This window comes from Rhinatrema bivittatum, chromosome 8, assembly GCF_901001135.1.
Source record: "Rhinatrema bivittatum chromosome 8, aRhiBiv1.1, whole genome shotgun sequence".
Classification (NCBI taxonomy): Eukaryota; Metazoa; Chordata; class Amphibia; order Gymnophiona; family Rhinatrematidae; genus Rhinatrema; species Rhinatrema bivittatum.
This window is the reverse complement of record NC_042622.1, coordinates 272,831,181-272,846,743: the sequence shown is the minus strand read 5'-3', so window position 1 is coordinate 272,846,743 and position 15,563 is coordinate 272,831,181. Positions and strand designations below refer to the sequence as shown.

General features: G+C 40.2%; 1 protein-coding gene across 3 annotated transcripts in view; it reads right to left on the bottom strand.

Moving 5' to 3' along the window:
* ACSBG2 (acyl-CoA synthetase bubblegum family member 2) overlaps nt 1-15,563 on the bottom strand; it is a 355,967-nt gene that overhangs the window by 168,439 nt on the left and 171,965 nt on the right. For all 3 annotated transcript variants that reach the window (XM_029610908.1, XM_029610907.1, XM_029610909.1), the window contains 3 exons: nt 14,899-15,034; nt 12,408-12,511; nt 9,384-9,649 (listed from right to left, as the gene is read on the bottom strand). In XM_029610908.1, coding sequence (XP_029466768.1) covers nt 9,384-9,649; nt 12,408-12,511; nt 14,899-15,011 — 483 coding nt within the window. In that variant the 5' untranslated portion in view covers nt 15,012-15,034. The remainder of the gene's footprint in view (nt 1-9,383; nt 9,650-12,407; nt 12,512-14,898; nt 15,035-15,563) is intronic.

Sequence of the window (15,563 nt, the reverse complement as noted above, 5' to 3'; positions counted from 1 at the left end):
CATCAGATAACTAACCCCGAAACGCAGAGAAATCTTATGGGACTCGGGAAGAGAAGAAAGTTTTCCATGCAATAAAAGAACGTGAGCTCCATGGCCACGAGGCTTCAGCGTTGCGGAAAGAGAGAGACTGAAGAGGGACCCCGCATGGATGCGTGGCATGCCAAGCAAGCTCAGTGGGTCTTTCAAAGTTCTAGAAACTTTGACAAAAGTTTTCCGTGCCAGGCTCCATCTGATTCTCCCAATCTCCGCTAAAGTGAGACCCAACTAATGTATATGTATCTCAATATTAATCTCACCCTCCTGTGTCTAACAATTTTTTATGTATCAATTTTTGTTTAGTTTTAATTAAAAAATAATTTGGAATGGAAAAAGGTAAGTTTCATACATATGAATGCATGCCTCCTCGGCCTTGCTTCAATTCTGTGGTGTAATCATAAACTTACCAACCTCCCGATCCCTTTTTGTTTGTGTATCTTCTTTATTTTAGTCAATTTGTTAATAAATAATAAAATTGTTCGCTATATAACGCCAATAATGGCTTTTTGCTTTTTTACTTGTTTTTGTGTAAAATGTTTATAATCAAAACGCCATTAATTTGCTATGAATTTATGTCAAAAGGCTGTGCTCAATAACTTTATAATGTAAACCTCTTTAAGGTGAAAAATTTATAGTTAGAAAATGTCCATAGTAAACGCCATGATAGTAAAATATTGAAAACGTGTGACTTATCTCCCAACACAGCTGTGTTTCGAAAAGATGTCCTTTCTTCCTCAGGGGAGTTTATATCCATTTAGTGGAAAGCGCTCTCAAGTTCCGCCAGTTCTGCAGACTCTTCTCCTGGCCCGAATTTGAATGTTTCCTGCCTCAAAGTGGCAAACGCTGTTCAATGGCGTACTAGTTTCCTCGGCGTTCTTCTCTTGTTGTCTAACACTGATCCATGGCAATGGTTGTTTCTTTCTCTCAGGCTTAACAGCTCTGAATGACGGCGTTTTTTTGCGCTTCTCAGTGTGCTTTTTTTTTATAAAAGTCAGCGGATCACAGTCCCGCCAATGGTAAGAGGGACGTCTTGGTTGTTACGGTACTCACAGTAGCAGTATTACAGGTGTGTTTGAGAATCAGCTGAAAACAACGTGTTACGTCTTACGTTACTCACAGTAGCAGTATTACAGGTGTGTTTGAGAATCAGCTGAGAACAACGTGTTACGTCTTACGTCATCAACATTGAATTTCTGTTTCAAGCGTGCTATAATCCGTGTGTACCAGCAGGGTAACCAACTTGGTTATTCTGATTGTTTAAATCAGTGTTGTCTACTCAATTTCTTCGTTCAGTCCATGTGGAACTACCGTTTTTAACTTAAAGATCCAATGTTGTTCCTTGTAATTTAAACTTCTCTTTTGATCTCCTCCTCGTTCGTTGTCATCTATTTTATCCAAAATCGTCCATCTTAGTTGTTGAAACTGATGTTCTTTGGTGACACAATGGTCAACTATTGGAGCCTCCATTGTTTTAGTGTTAAGTTTTGATCTATGCTCTATCAACCTCGTTCTTATTGGCCTTGATGTCCTGCCCACTTAGTTTTTTGGGCATGGGCATTGTATAAGATAGATCACATTTTTAGATGTGCAATCTGTATTTCTTTTCCTTTTTACGAGGTATCCCGTTACGGAATCCTTCCATTCACTGCCCTCTATGGTCGTGCTACACATGTCACACCTTTGACATGCTCTATGCTGTCCCCCGTGATATTCATCAATTTTCATTGTATCTGCATGGACCACTTTGTCTCTGATGTTAGACCCTCTTGTAGTGGCTATTAGAGGAAATTCCTCGAATTCTTCATGAATTGCTAATATAGGCCAATGTCTCCGAATGGAGGCTATAACAGATGCCGTCGCCGTACTTTGTGGTATGATACAAGTTAGTCTGTTCTGTTCTTTTTTATTCTGATACTGTAACAGTTGATCGCGGTCTGAAAATTTGGCTCTTTTGTAAGCCTTGATGACTTTCTTGGGGTAACCCCTATCTTTAAACTTATTTTTCAGGAATTCCGCCTGTCTTTCAAATTCTTCTGAAGTAGAACATATTCTCTTGTATCTAAAAATTGGCTAACCGGTAATCCCTGTTTTCAGGGATAATGCATGATGACTGTGATATTTCAGCAAGGTGTTCCTTTCTGTTTGTTTGTGATGTACCGTCGTTTCAAGCTTATGTCCCTTCTTGTATATTTCCACATCCAAGTAAGCTATTTCAGTCTGATTACTTTCCGGTGTAAACTGTAAATTAACATCAAGTGTGTTGATCCACTGTAAAAAAATTTTTAATTCATTATGGGACGACGACCAAATCAGAAAGACGTCGTCTATATACCGGCGCCAGTATTTGATGTTAGTCCACCACTGAGAGGTGTAAATATGTTGTTCCTCAAATTGTGCGACGTAAATGTTGGCCACGGAGGGGGCTAATGATGATCCCATGGCTATGCCATGGGATTGATGATAGAATTTGTCACCAAATCTGAAGTAATTGTTGGTAAGCACTACTTCAAGAAGGTCATGCAAAAAATGTGCAGGTATCCGGTGTATACCTCTATCTTTAATCAATCGTTGCATAACTGTTTCTATTGCTTGTTGTTGCGGGATTTGCATTTACAATGATTGTATATCCATCGTGATTAACCAACTTTCATCCCATATCAACTGGATATCTGCTATTTCTCTCAAAAATTGTATGGTATCTTTTAAATACGATTTAGCACTGACCACTAGGGGCTGCAATATTTTATCCAGAAAGATCGCTGGAGGTTCTAACACTGTGTCTCGAAGTGAGACTATGGGTCTTATTGGAGGAGGCATGATGTTTTTATGCACTTTCGGGACTGAATAAATAAGAGGTGGATATACAATCATTGTAAATGCAAATCCCGCAACAACAAGCAATAGAAACAGTTATGCAACGATTGATTAAAGATAGAGGTATACACCGGATACCTGCACATTTTTTGCATGACCTTCTTGAAGTAGTGCTTACCAACAATTACTTCAGATTTGGTGACAAATTCTATCATCAATCCCATGGCATAGCCATGGGATCATCATTAGCCCCCTCCGTGGCCAACATTTACGTCGCACAATTTGAGGAACAACATATTTACACCTCTCAGTGGTGGACTAACATCAAATACTGGCGCCGGTATATAGACGACGTCTTTCTGATTTGGTCGTCGTCCCATAATGAATTAAAAATTTTTTTACAGTGGATCAACACACTTGATGTTAATTTACAGTTTACACCGGAAAGTAATCAGACTGAAATAGCTTACTTGGATGTGGAAATATACAAGAAGGGACATAAGCTTGAAACGACGGTACATCACAAACAAACAGAAAGGAACACCTTGCTGAAATATCACAGTCATCATGCATTATCCCTGAAACAGGGATTACCGGTTAGCCAATTTTTTAGATACAAGAGAATATGTTCTACTTCAGAAGAATTTGAAAGACAGGCGGAATTCCTGAAAAATAAGTTTAAAGATAGGGGTTACCCCAAGAAAGTCATCAAGGCTTACAAAAGAGCCAAATTTTCAGACCGCGATCAACTGTTACAGTATCAGAATAAAAAAGAACAGAACAGACTAACTTGTATCATACCACAAAGTACGGCGACGGCATCTGTTATAGCCTCCATTCGGAGACATTGGCCTATATTAGCAATTCATGAAGAATTCGAGGAATTTCCTCTAATAGCCACTACAAGAGGGTCTAACATCAGAGACAAAGTGGTCCATGCAGATACAATGAAAATTGATGAATATCACGGGGGACAGCATAGAGCATGTCAAAGGTGTGACATGTGTAGCACGACCATAGAGGGCAGTGAATGGAAGGATTCCGTAACGGGATACCTCGTAAAAAGGAAAAGAAATACAGATTGCACATCTAAAAATGTGATCTATCTTATACAATGCCCATGCCCAAAAAACTAAGTGGGCAGGACATCAAGGCCAATAAGAACGAGGTTGATAGAGCATAGATCAAAACTTAACACTAAAACAATGGAGGCTCCAATAGTTGACCATTGTGTCACCAAAGAACATCAGTTTCAACAACTAAGATGGACGATTTTGGATAAAATAGATGACAACGAACGAGGAGGAGATCAAAAGAGAAGTTTAAATTACAAGGAACAACATTGGATCTTTAAGTTAAAAACGGTAGTTCCACATGGACTGAACGAAGAAATTGAGTAGACAACACTGATTTAAAACAATCAGAATAACCAAGTTGGTTACCCTGCTGGTACACACGGATTATAGCACGCTTGAAACAGAAATTCAATGTTGATGACGTAAGACGTAACACGTTGTTCTCAGCTGATTCTCAAACACACCTGTAATACTGCTACTGTGAGTAACGTAAGACGTAACACGTTGTTTTCAGCTGATTCTCAAACACACCTGTAATACTGCTACTGTGAGTACCGTAACAACCAAGACGTCCCTCTTACCATTGGCGGGACTGTGATCCGCTGACTTTTATAAAAAAAAGCACACTGAGAAGCGCAAAAAAACGCCGTCATTCAGAGCTGTTAAGCCTGAGAGAAAGAAACAACCATTGCCATGGATCAGTGTTAGACAACAAGAGAAGAACGCCGAGGAAACTAGTACGCCATTGAACAGCGTTTGCCACTTTGAGGCAGGAAACATTCAAATTCGGGCCAGGAGAAGAGTCTGCAGAACTGGCGGAACTTGAGAGCGCTTTCCACTAAATGGATATAAACTCCCCTGAGGAAGAAAGGACATCTTTTCGAAACACAGCTGTGTTGGGAGATAAGTCACACGTTTTCAATATTTTACTATCATGGCGTTTACTATGGACATTTTCTAACTATAAATTTTTCACCTTAAAGAGGTTTACATTATAAAGTTATTGAGCACAGCCTTTTGACATAAATTCATAGCAAATTAATGGCGTTTTGATTATAAACATTTTACACAAAAACAAGTAAAAAAGCAAAAAGCCATTATTGGCGTTATATAGCGAACAATTTTATTATTTATTAACAAATTGACTAAAATAAAGAAGATACACAAACAAAAAGGGATCGGGAGGTTGGTAAGTTTATGATTACACCACAGAATTGAAGCAAGGCCGAGGAGGCATGCATTCATATGTATGAAACTTACCTTTTTCCATTCCAAATTATTTTTTAATTAAAACTAAACAAAAATTGATACATAAAAAATTGTTAGACACAGGAGGGTGAGATTAATATTGAGGCTCCATCTGATGACATCACTCATGTGTGAGGACTAACTTCGTGCTTGTCCTAGGAGAATATACTTAATGCTGTCCATATGACAGATACTAGTATGGCTACAGGACTTAAGCGTTTATCCATTATTTAGACCAGTAGTTCTTGAAAATCTCTCTGTAAGTGGTGGGGGATAACTCCTTTGGTATCTGAATTCGTTCCATTGGTGTGCAATGCAGAGTTCCTTCCTGGCTTGGAGAATATCGTTTACAAACACTGGAGAGGTAAAGCTACTACCGCAGTGGCTGATCTTTATTGTAAAGCCTGAGTTGTTTTATATACTTTGGAGCAATTGTGAGAGGAATATAATCTTCCTAAACCATTTTCACACTTATTTACAAGCCAGGCACTATATATACTCTTTGAAACAGAGTTACAAGCATTTTCTCCATTCTGAGGCATTAAAAGAGGAAATGTGCTATTGGGAAAAAGGGCAATAAGATATCTAACTTGTACAAAATGAGATTAGTCAAATATAACCCTAAACTACTGGACAGTTTCTCAGATTACTGGAGAATAGAATTGTTTGATGGTTACTCCTTTGAATTTGATTAATTTTCTCTAATATAAGTACAATATCTATCTATGCTTGCTTTCAGGACATGCAGTTCAAAATACCGCACCAATGCCAAATAGATATTAAGGTTTCCATAGATGGGTTTTATTTTATCTGCTTCTTGTATCAAATGTCATGTGGTCGATGGCTCCTTAATGCATAACTTACAGCACTTTGCCCAAAGATTTTTTATTTTTGGGACACAGTATTCATAGCAATTGAACACATATCATAAGCTTCCTTTTTGTGGCAAATGGCTAATACTTGGTTCCTTTCATGGACTTTTGGTTTATCTAATGGCTACAAACATTTTATACAAATAGCAATACTAACGGCCAAATATTGTATCTTATTGTACTGGCTTAAAGATGTTTCACCTCCATCTATACTTTGGTATCAGCATATGATCAGCTAGAAGAAATCAGAATGAACTGATTGGTATACTTCCAAAAATGTATTAAAGATTATGTGCAAGCCTGGAAGAGCTTTTACTTTCTTTTGCCTTCTGGAAAGAGAGACACTGCAAGATGTACAATATTATTATGCCATTATTTGGGTATGATTGGTAGTATGCTTGAGTGTGCTGGTGTTTTCTGTGGTTACGACAGTAAATTCATTTGGTACAAGGTTAAAATGGATGCAATATAGTCTTATTTGACAAAATATGCATTAGATCTTTTAATTTTCCATATTCTGCCCTATTAGAATCTTTATTGTACAATATGGCATCTATATAAATAAAAGTTTGATTTGTCAAATATCTGAGTACAACAGAATATTGCTGTTTAGATTAGGTAATAAAAGCAGAGTTGCTTACCGGTCACGTGTGTTCTCCTAGAACAAGCAGGATGTTAGTCCTCACAGATGGGTGAATATCAAGCTATAAGCTACCCCCGGCAACAGAACCCACAGCACTTAGCCACGTGCAAAACAGAAGTGCTGAGGGTGAGAACAGGAGGCAGCAGGAAAAAGACACTGGGCCTTACAGAGGGAGAGTTGGGTTCTTACGCTTGGAACAGATTGCTGAGGACAGTCTGACCAAAAGTACTGTCATGTCGACCATTCTTGTGAACGCGTGCAGCAACATTGCCATGGCTCTAATAGAGTGCACCTTGACACAGCCTCCAAGCAGAAGGCCTGCCTGCTCTTAGCACAACGATATACTGTCTGCCAGCCAGTTATACAGGGTCTGCTTGCCCACCACAACACCAAATCTGTTTTTGTCAAAGGAGACAGAGTTGCATGGACTGCTGTGAGCTCAAGATAAAGAGGCGAGAGCACGCTTGCAGTCCAGGCTTTGCAGAGCCCATTCACCCTGGTGGGAATGGGGCTTTAAAGAAGGTGGGCAAGACTATGGACTGATTGATTTCCATCTCAATCACCACCTTAGGCAGGAACTTAGGGCGAGTGCATAGAACCACCCTGTCAAGAAAGAATTTTGTATAGGGCGGATACGTCACTAACACCTAAAGTCCACGGCCCTGCGAGCAGAGCCGACAGCAACCAGGAAAATAACTTTCCAGGCGAGATGTTTAAGCTTGCAGGAGCGCATAGGCTCGAAAGGAAGCTGCATGAGGCACACTAGTACCACATTGAGGTCCCAGGACATAACAAGATGATGTAGAAGGGGCTTCAGCTGTAACAGGCCCTTCATGAAGTGGCCCACCAAGGGCTGCACCACTTATTCTGGTGATAAGCGATGATCACACTCAGGTGGACTCTGATCAAGGTAGTCTGTAGGCCAGACTCAGAGAAGGACCACAAATAGTCCAATAGTCAGGGAGTGGTGCCTTTCACCTCACACCAGATGGAGAACCTCCTTCACCTCAACCGGTAAGATTTCCTGGTGGAAGGCTTTTGGGAAGCCACCAGTACCTGAGACACGTTACCAGAGAGGTTGAGGGACTGTAAGACTACCCCCTTTCAACATCCAGGCAGTGAAGGCCAGTGACCAGAGGTTCAGATGGCACAATCTGCCCTGGTCCTGCGTGATCAGGTCGAGGGAGATGCCCAGGTATATGGGCTCCCAAATCGAGAGGTCGTGCAGGATTGGGAACCACACTTGTCGCAGTCAATATGGGGCAATCAGAATCATGGTGCCCTTGTCCTGCTGGAGCTTCATGAGAGTCTTCCCCACCAGTGGGAGTGGAGGATATGCATACCGTAGGCTCTTTCCCCAAAACTGGGCAAAGGCATCAGACGCTGGTTCCCAATCCTCCCTGTACAAGGAGCAAAATTGGGTCATTCTGGAATTTCGAGGGGATGCAAAGAGATCTACATCTGGACTGCCCCAGTGGCAGAAGATCCCATCCACAATTGCTGGGTTGAGCGACCACTCGTGCGGGTGGAATGTCAGACTCAGGCAGTCTGCTACCACATCCTCTGTCCCTACAAGATAAACTGCTCACAAGAGCATGTCCTTGGACAGGGCCCAGGCCCAAATCAGTATTGCCGTCTGGCAGAGCATGAAGGAGCCTGTGCCTCCCTGCTTGTTTATATACTGCTCACAAAAAAAAAAAAAAAAAAAAAAACAGAAATGCATAAGAAATATTAAATAAAGAGTAATTTTGGGAGAAAGACCAGAGCATCAAAGCAGGAAATTCCCTAGTAAGGACCATTAATGCTCCTATTGGAAAAAAATCAGAACTTCATCTAACACAAGGTCATCCAGCATTTCTTGCAATTTACTCCAAACACTAGTCAGTTGTTATTGAAACATTTTCTTTTGATTTGGTTTCTCCCATTATCATCCTTTTTCTAATGCAACATATGTGAAATTATTAAGCCACCAGAATACCATTGAAATCTTTACTTAATCTTCATAAACAGAATTCCCCTTTTTCAAATACAGTTAAGGTGCAAGAGCACTTGCGGCAGATTTAGAATCAGCTTACCAGGCTTTTGGACTGGCTAGCGGCAGTGTGGGAAATAAAGTGCCACTGGAACAAACTCTCAATCCATGCACGATCTCTCTCTTATTACACAGATAACACACACTTCATGATAGTACAGTACAAGCCCCATTATCCGGTGCTCAATCAACTGACAACTAGCACAACAGCCGTAATTTATTTTTTTATGTTTTTACTGCTTCCATGGTGCAGGGAGCTCTCACACTCCTTTACAGCCCTGCAGCATCACACTCTGCACTGGGACTGCTGTCAAGAGCATTTAAATAGAATGCTAATCAACATTTACAGGTAAGGGGTGACGAGCACTCTCAGGTAACCCATGCATGCCGGATAATGGGGCTTTTGCTGTATGATGCATATGAAAGAGCAAAGTCAAGTCATGATCCTGTAACTTAAAAATAAAATTCAACCAACATAACCAGATTTTTTACACTTATGACCTATTTATTGATTTTTACACTCACTCAACACAATCATTATGTAGACTCCTGAATTCTCTTTATGGTTCCACAACAGACAACAGAAGAATGGGGATCACCAGATTCTGCTACATATTTCAGTCTGGCTTATATGGGAAAAAAAAAAAAGTGTCAAACACTACCTTTAGAAATCCTTTTGCTGCATTTCGGCAATCTGCATAGTATTGCTTGTAGGTCAGTTTAATCCACTGATCACCCTGCTTAGATGCTATTGCAACACAATCGCCAAATTTTTCAACAGTTTCCAGGAACAACTGGTAAATGGTAATAGGGGGCAAGCTGGCCATCCCAGATTCTTCCATTCTCAGTTTCACTTCACCATCACATCGTGAAGTCCATAAATGCAGTGCAGAGTTTGCTGATCTCTGTGAAACTTCCTCGGATGACACTGGAGAGAGAAGAATCAGCAGTGTAAAGCATGGACAAACAAACAAGAATCCTTGGGCCATCCAGGGATGAGGTTACATAACCACCAATACAGATTATACCCATGTGCTGATTGCATGTCTTGGGTTAAAGCCAGGCATTAAAAAGATGTTTACTCCTCACATTTATTGGGCATATCTTCTATGAATCTCATTGTCTATTTATTATAGCATTTATTTGCCCTTAAAAGAGTTACATGCAATAGGTTGCTACATACATGCACATGAGGAGTGGATGAAAGACGCACTACAAAGTTTCATGGAAAACTGGACACAGTGTTCGGGACAAGATATTTTTGCACCCTAGGCAAGGTCTGAAAAATACACTACCCTCTCCCAGCTTTTCTACTCAAAATGATTGTAAATAAAACTATGTAAGAAAGTCCAAATTGTCATTTGTTGCACCCCTGCCTGTATTGTGCCGTAGGCAGATGACTGGCCCAACTACCCATTCTCCCAGCTCTGGCTAGATGCAATACATTACTTTCCTTCCAACAGTCTGTATGGGGATCTGGTTCACATAACTTTAAAAGAAAACAAAAAACTTTTGCTTTCTTTTAAAGTTGTCCCATTCTATGTGCTTCCTGGGTTCTCTTTCATGTTTTCTTTTAAATGCAAAAGGAGGGTCCAAGTTAAGAACAGAAACAATTTAGCATTATAAAATAAACATAAAAAATAAATATTTAAGAAAAAAAAAAGACAGACTAGTCCTCCAGTTTTTTTGAAGTCACCTTTCCTTTTATTTATCCCCAAATAGGTCTATTAACATAGAAACGTGAGGGCAGAAAAACCATATGGCCTATCTATCCACCCAACTAATTTAGCTTTACAATTCCCATCACTCCTTCAGAGATCCCCTGTGTTTGTCCCCTGCTTTCTTGAATTCAGATACTAATTTTATCTTCATCACCTCTACTGGGAGGCTGTTCCATGTATTCCCTACCCTTCTATGGTATATATCATCCATAAACCGGCACATTTTCCCTTCTAGCCTTTCCACAATGTCACTTAGAAAGAAACTGAAGAGGACCAGGCCCAGCACCAATACTTGCAGCACCCCACTGGTCACCTTCCCTTCATCTACGCCCATGCCACTGGCCACTAATCATCTCAAAGAATTTAATCCCATTTGTTTTGCAAGATTTTCCGTTTGTGAAACCATGGCTTAAGGTGTTGCAGTATTATATCCTTCAGTAGGATTTTAGCTACTTAACCCATAGCTGATGTAAGATTAAACAGGTCTGTAGACCTATGGCATGGTATTACACCTGCTCTTCTCCAGTCTCTTCCTGGTTCCCAAAGCAGAAAGCCAGAAAATGACTGGGGTCTATGGCACTACATCAGGAATGAAACTAATAGTCCTTTATCTGCAGTCCTACTCTAACGTTTCGATGAACAGAGCTGCGAGTACAGTCAATACCTCCGAGTTCCTTCATTATCCTGGAATATCTCTCATCAGGTCCTATTAATATTCAAGATATAGTCACAAGTTAATGCAAAAAAAATGTCTTTTCTGCCTATGAAAGTATTTATTCAAGATATGCACTCTCTTCTGCTTCTCCTCTTGAACCAAACTTGTTCTTGTCGTTAATTAATACTATTCCACTTCAGGTTTTATTCCCTGCCTTTGCTGATTGGGCAATATACTCCTCTGAGTCTTACCACTATATCTCCTAGTAATTTTATCTGTCTTCTTCCTTCTGGAGAATAAATTATTCTATCGCCCAGACTATTTTTTTTTACATTATTTGGGGGTGGTGGGGGGGGAGAAGAGGGATGGCATTATATACATTTATTTTTCTAAACTTCAAAATTTACAAATAAACTTGACAAAGCAGTTCAAGGTCCAGGCAGCATAGTTCCCGCATATGCTTTATGATAGCAGGTGCAAAGTCTGTGGGTGTGCAAGGACCCACAGTTCTGGCTGGCCCCCAGATTTTCAAAGAGAAAATTTGTGGGCAGTTTCCCAGCCTCTTACATTAGGTACATTGGATATGTCATCTTCTGATCTATCCATAAGATACAGATAATATGCATGGAAAATTTAATTTTATGTCAACATTAGAAAGTAATTAATTTAAACATGGTGAATAATATTTGATGCATGGATAAATAAATGTTTGTGTTTGTCTTGTTTATGAATCTTTTGATAGTTATGAGATGTAATATGTATGTAATTTTGTATTCCACTTAACACTGTAGACAGGCTATACATTTTTATAAATAAAGCTCATGTGGCCAGAAGCCCCACAACGGGTCCAACTGAGCTGGAAATCCAAAGGAGCAGGAGGACACTATTGGGTCAAAATTAAAAATAGAAATTAAAAGCCCCCTGCATTTAACAGAGGCTCCTGCCTCATGGTGGCGTACGCTGGGTTCACGATGAGGGCGCACTTTTTCACTTGGCCATTGGTGCCAAATGACCTGGCTATGGCTCTGTTTGGTGATAATCCACAAAACCAAACCAAGTGAAATCCAGTTACAAAAACTGCAGTTATACTCAAGAGGTGTTTTCTAAAGCAAGGCAATCCAACTCAAGTTATTATACGGTCATACAACTGAAGGATTCAGCTAGAACTTTGCCTGCAAACATTCTACATCTCTTAATTCTGAAAAAAATTCTCTCAAACTAAAAAAAAACAACCAAAACTCATTACTATAGTTATAGTAGAAAGCAATGAAAATAAGACTTAATATTTTATGAATGTTCTCTTTGCTTACCATCCAACTCAATCTTCTGTGGTTGAGGGTCACTTTCAGGAGCTGAACTAGTTTGCATGGCTTCTATTTTTTCGGATGTCTTGACACAATTTGCCTCCACTAAACTACAAGACAACAAATTAGGTGTTTGTGGCCGATAATACAAAAATGTAGAAACATAAGAAAACAATCTAGAATACAAGGTCTGACTGGTTATTATACTAAAGGTAAGTTAAAACAGCCCTCAAGAATCCTGCTGTTAGCCACAGACCTCTTATATTTAGCGCTGTGAGCAGGAAAAGGTTAACACCAGAGGAAAGTGTCTAACACTGCTTCTGCAGTCCAGGGAGTGGAAGGAAGGAAGGAAAGAAGGAAGGAAGAGGCTGGAAACGTGAGCATAAGACCAAAATAGAAACTGAGGAGAGGAAAAAGGAAAAAACAACAAGTTTACCAAAACAAAAACACATTTTTCCTTTTTTTTTTTTTTTTTATAATTTACTCAAATTATTTCCCACCAGTTCTAAAAATTTTAGGTTGGTGCCAAAATTTTTAAATATTTTTCCATTTCTGCCTTTCCTGCTCAGCAGGGCTCTATACCCCTGCAAAGTCCATCCTGGAGTGGTGTGCAGAGACTATAGAGATTGGAGGTGTGCTGGGGGGTGAAGGAGAGGTGGCACCCCAAGCAAATAAAGCCTGTGCAGACGCAGGTAGGTTTTTGCTGGAATTCTCGAGTGCAGAGTTAAAAATGTGTTTTAACATGGAGAGGTCGGAAACAAGAGTTAATAATTATGCCAGAGGCTCTGAAGACATTACAAAACATGAGAGCTCAGGTCTAATGCTCTGAGAGATTAATCAGCTCTAAAATGATATCAGTAACTTAAAAGGTGAATTTTAAACAGCCTGACACACGCAGAAACTGGGAGTTGCGTGACTACGTCGGGCCAGCGTGCGGCAAAGTGGATTTTAAAAGCCGCCAGAGTACACGTGTATCTCCTGCTGCACGCACAATGAAAAGATCCAAAAAAAAGGGGGGGGGGGGGGGGGGGGGGGGGGGGGGTGAGGCATGGGCATTCCTGGATTTCAACTTCATATTAGCACTGGGGCCCCTGCCGCGTAACTTTACTTCTGCTATGGAGGGCGTGTAAGTACATAAAGAGATAGATCAGTGGGGTTTTAAGGGTCAGAGGTCACAGGGGAGAAGGGAGGCTTTAAACTAGGGTTTGGAAGTCCTGTCTCTTACCTGGGCAAACTGGGAACGGACTGGGAAAACTGGTAATGGCATTGGCACACAAGTCTATTAAAATCCCCGTATTTATGCGGTAGAAGCAGCATTTGCAGGAATAGGCGTGATTCCACTTAAAATTGCAGGCACATGTGCGCACATTCAGGCTATTTTATAACATGCGCGCGTGTATTTTATAAAATGGCAGCGTCCCTGGGCGCAGGCTGATAAACGCACACACATACGTGCACCCGCGCACTCCTTTAAAAGTCACCATCTTAATTCTGAATTCCTAAAGCGTATGCCATTTCTTTACAGAACGGAAAGGCTGATACAACATGCTACCAATCTATGCAATGACAGATGGAAGTGTTTGTGCTAGAAATGCAATATTGTTTAAAAGGTATCTGTCATATTTGCTAGTGGAGATCTTGAGACGGGAGGGGCAGTGCACAGCTGAGCCAGAATTTGATCCTGGCAGTGCAAGGTGGCGGGAGCTGCAGCAACCACTCGAGCTCATCTATCCTGGCAAAGCTGCATTAGCAGCATAACAGTAGTGGCAGCCCCTGTCACCCATCTCGTCCCACCTGTCTCTCATTTTTCATTCATTAAACCTATCTGCTTTGTCATCAAAACCCTCCAAGTGAATTAGAGTAAAATGCATAACAATATACATTTCATAATATACCCCATAAAAACTACTCGTTACCCCACCCACCAACAATTCCCCCAAAATAAAATCATATTAATATGTCACACAAATAGTGTGATTCGTTAATATGATTATATAAATAATCTCTCACCTTTACCACCCAACATAAATATTTCTCAACAGAAGACATAGTGCAACACCAGTCTCCATCATACATTCCCCCCGGGAGCTGATAAAATAAAATAGTTAAATGGAAACACTCAAGACTGAATGGTAGACCATACTTAGCGGTTAGCCATTTAACTGTTTAATATTTGTACCTGGCACCTGACATCAGTTATTGCGGGGCAAGAACGATATGCTCCGAAGCAGTGTACTGCAAAGTGCTGTGCTCACATCTCATGAAAAATGTTAATATAGTCAAAAGGTTAACGTGATCAGGCTCAATGATTTTGCCCTTCCTCTTTCAGATCACCCAACATCTTTCCCCCATTGAAAACAGACAAAGTCTGCAGGTAAGAAGCAATTGCTGACTCTACACTTCTGAGCACAGTGTAAAAGTTGCACTTCAAGATGTTCTGCACAATATAATATTCTCCAAAAGGATAACAGGATTCTGAAAATAAATAGCAACATACTTGACGGCAGAGTTCACTAGTATATCATCCAGGCATACGTCACGTTGCAGTGCTTTGGGTGATTCAGAGTAAGCTGTACCTACAGCTGGCGCATTTACAATCACAGCTGACATATTTGGCTCAAGCTGCAAGGTAACTGCAAAAAATAAAAAGAGGGAAATTAAACACCTTAAAGAAATTATCTTTGGTAAAAAGTTGCTTAGCATATACTGACTTTTCCAAATAATCTGTCTCTTTCTTTCATTAAATAACGAATCCATCTACAGTAATCATTTTACAGCAGAAGGAGGACTATTAACTCTATAAAACTGCATCTGGTCTGATTCACATAAATCCTTTTTAAGGACATAAGAAGTGCCATGCTGGGTGAGATCAGGGTCCTTCAAACTCAGCATTCTGTCTCTGACAGTAGCCATCTCCGATAGTTTTCTTCATCTTTCATCCCTGCACTCAGAAATGCCACACATAGGCCTATAACTCATTTTGCTATAAAAATGCGATTAAAAAAAATGGGCATGGTAAGAGGAAAAAATCTTCCTTATGCATCACGTAGGCAATTTCCGCAAAGTATGATGCCATACCACGAAAACCGTTATAGGCTATTTTTTTGTTTATTTATATATCCTAGCTTCTTGCAGCTGCCTCTTTGAGGGTGTGTCAGGCAT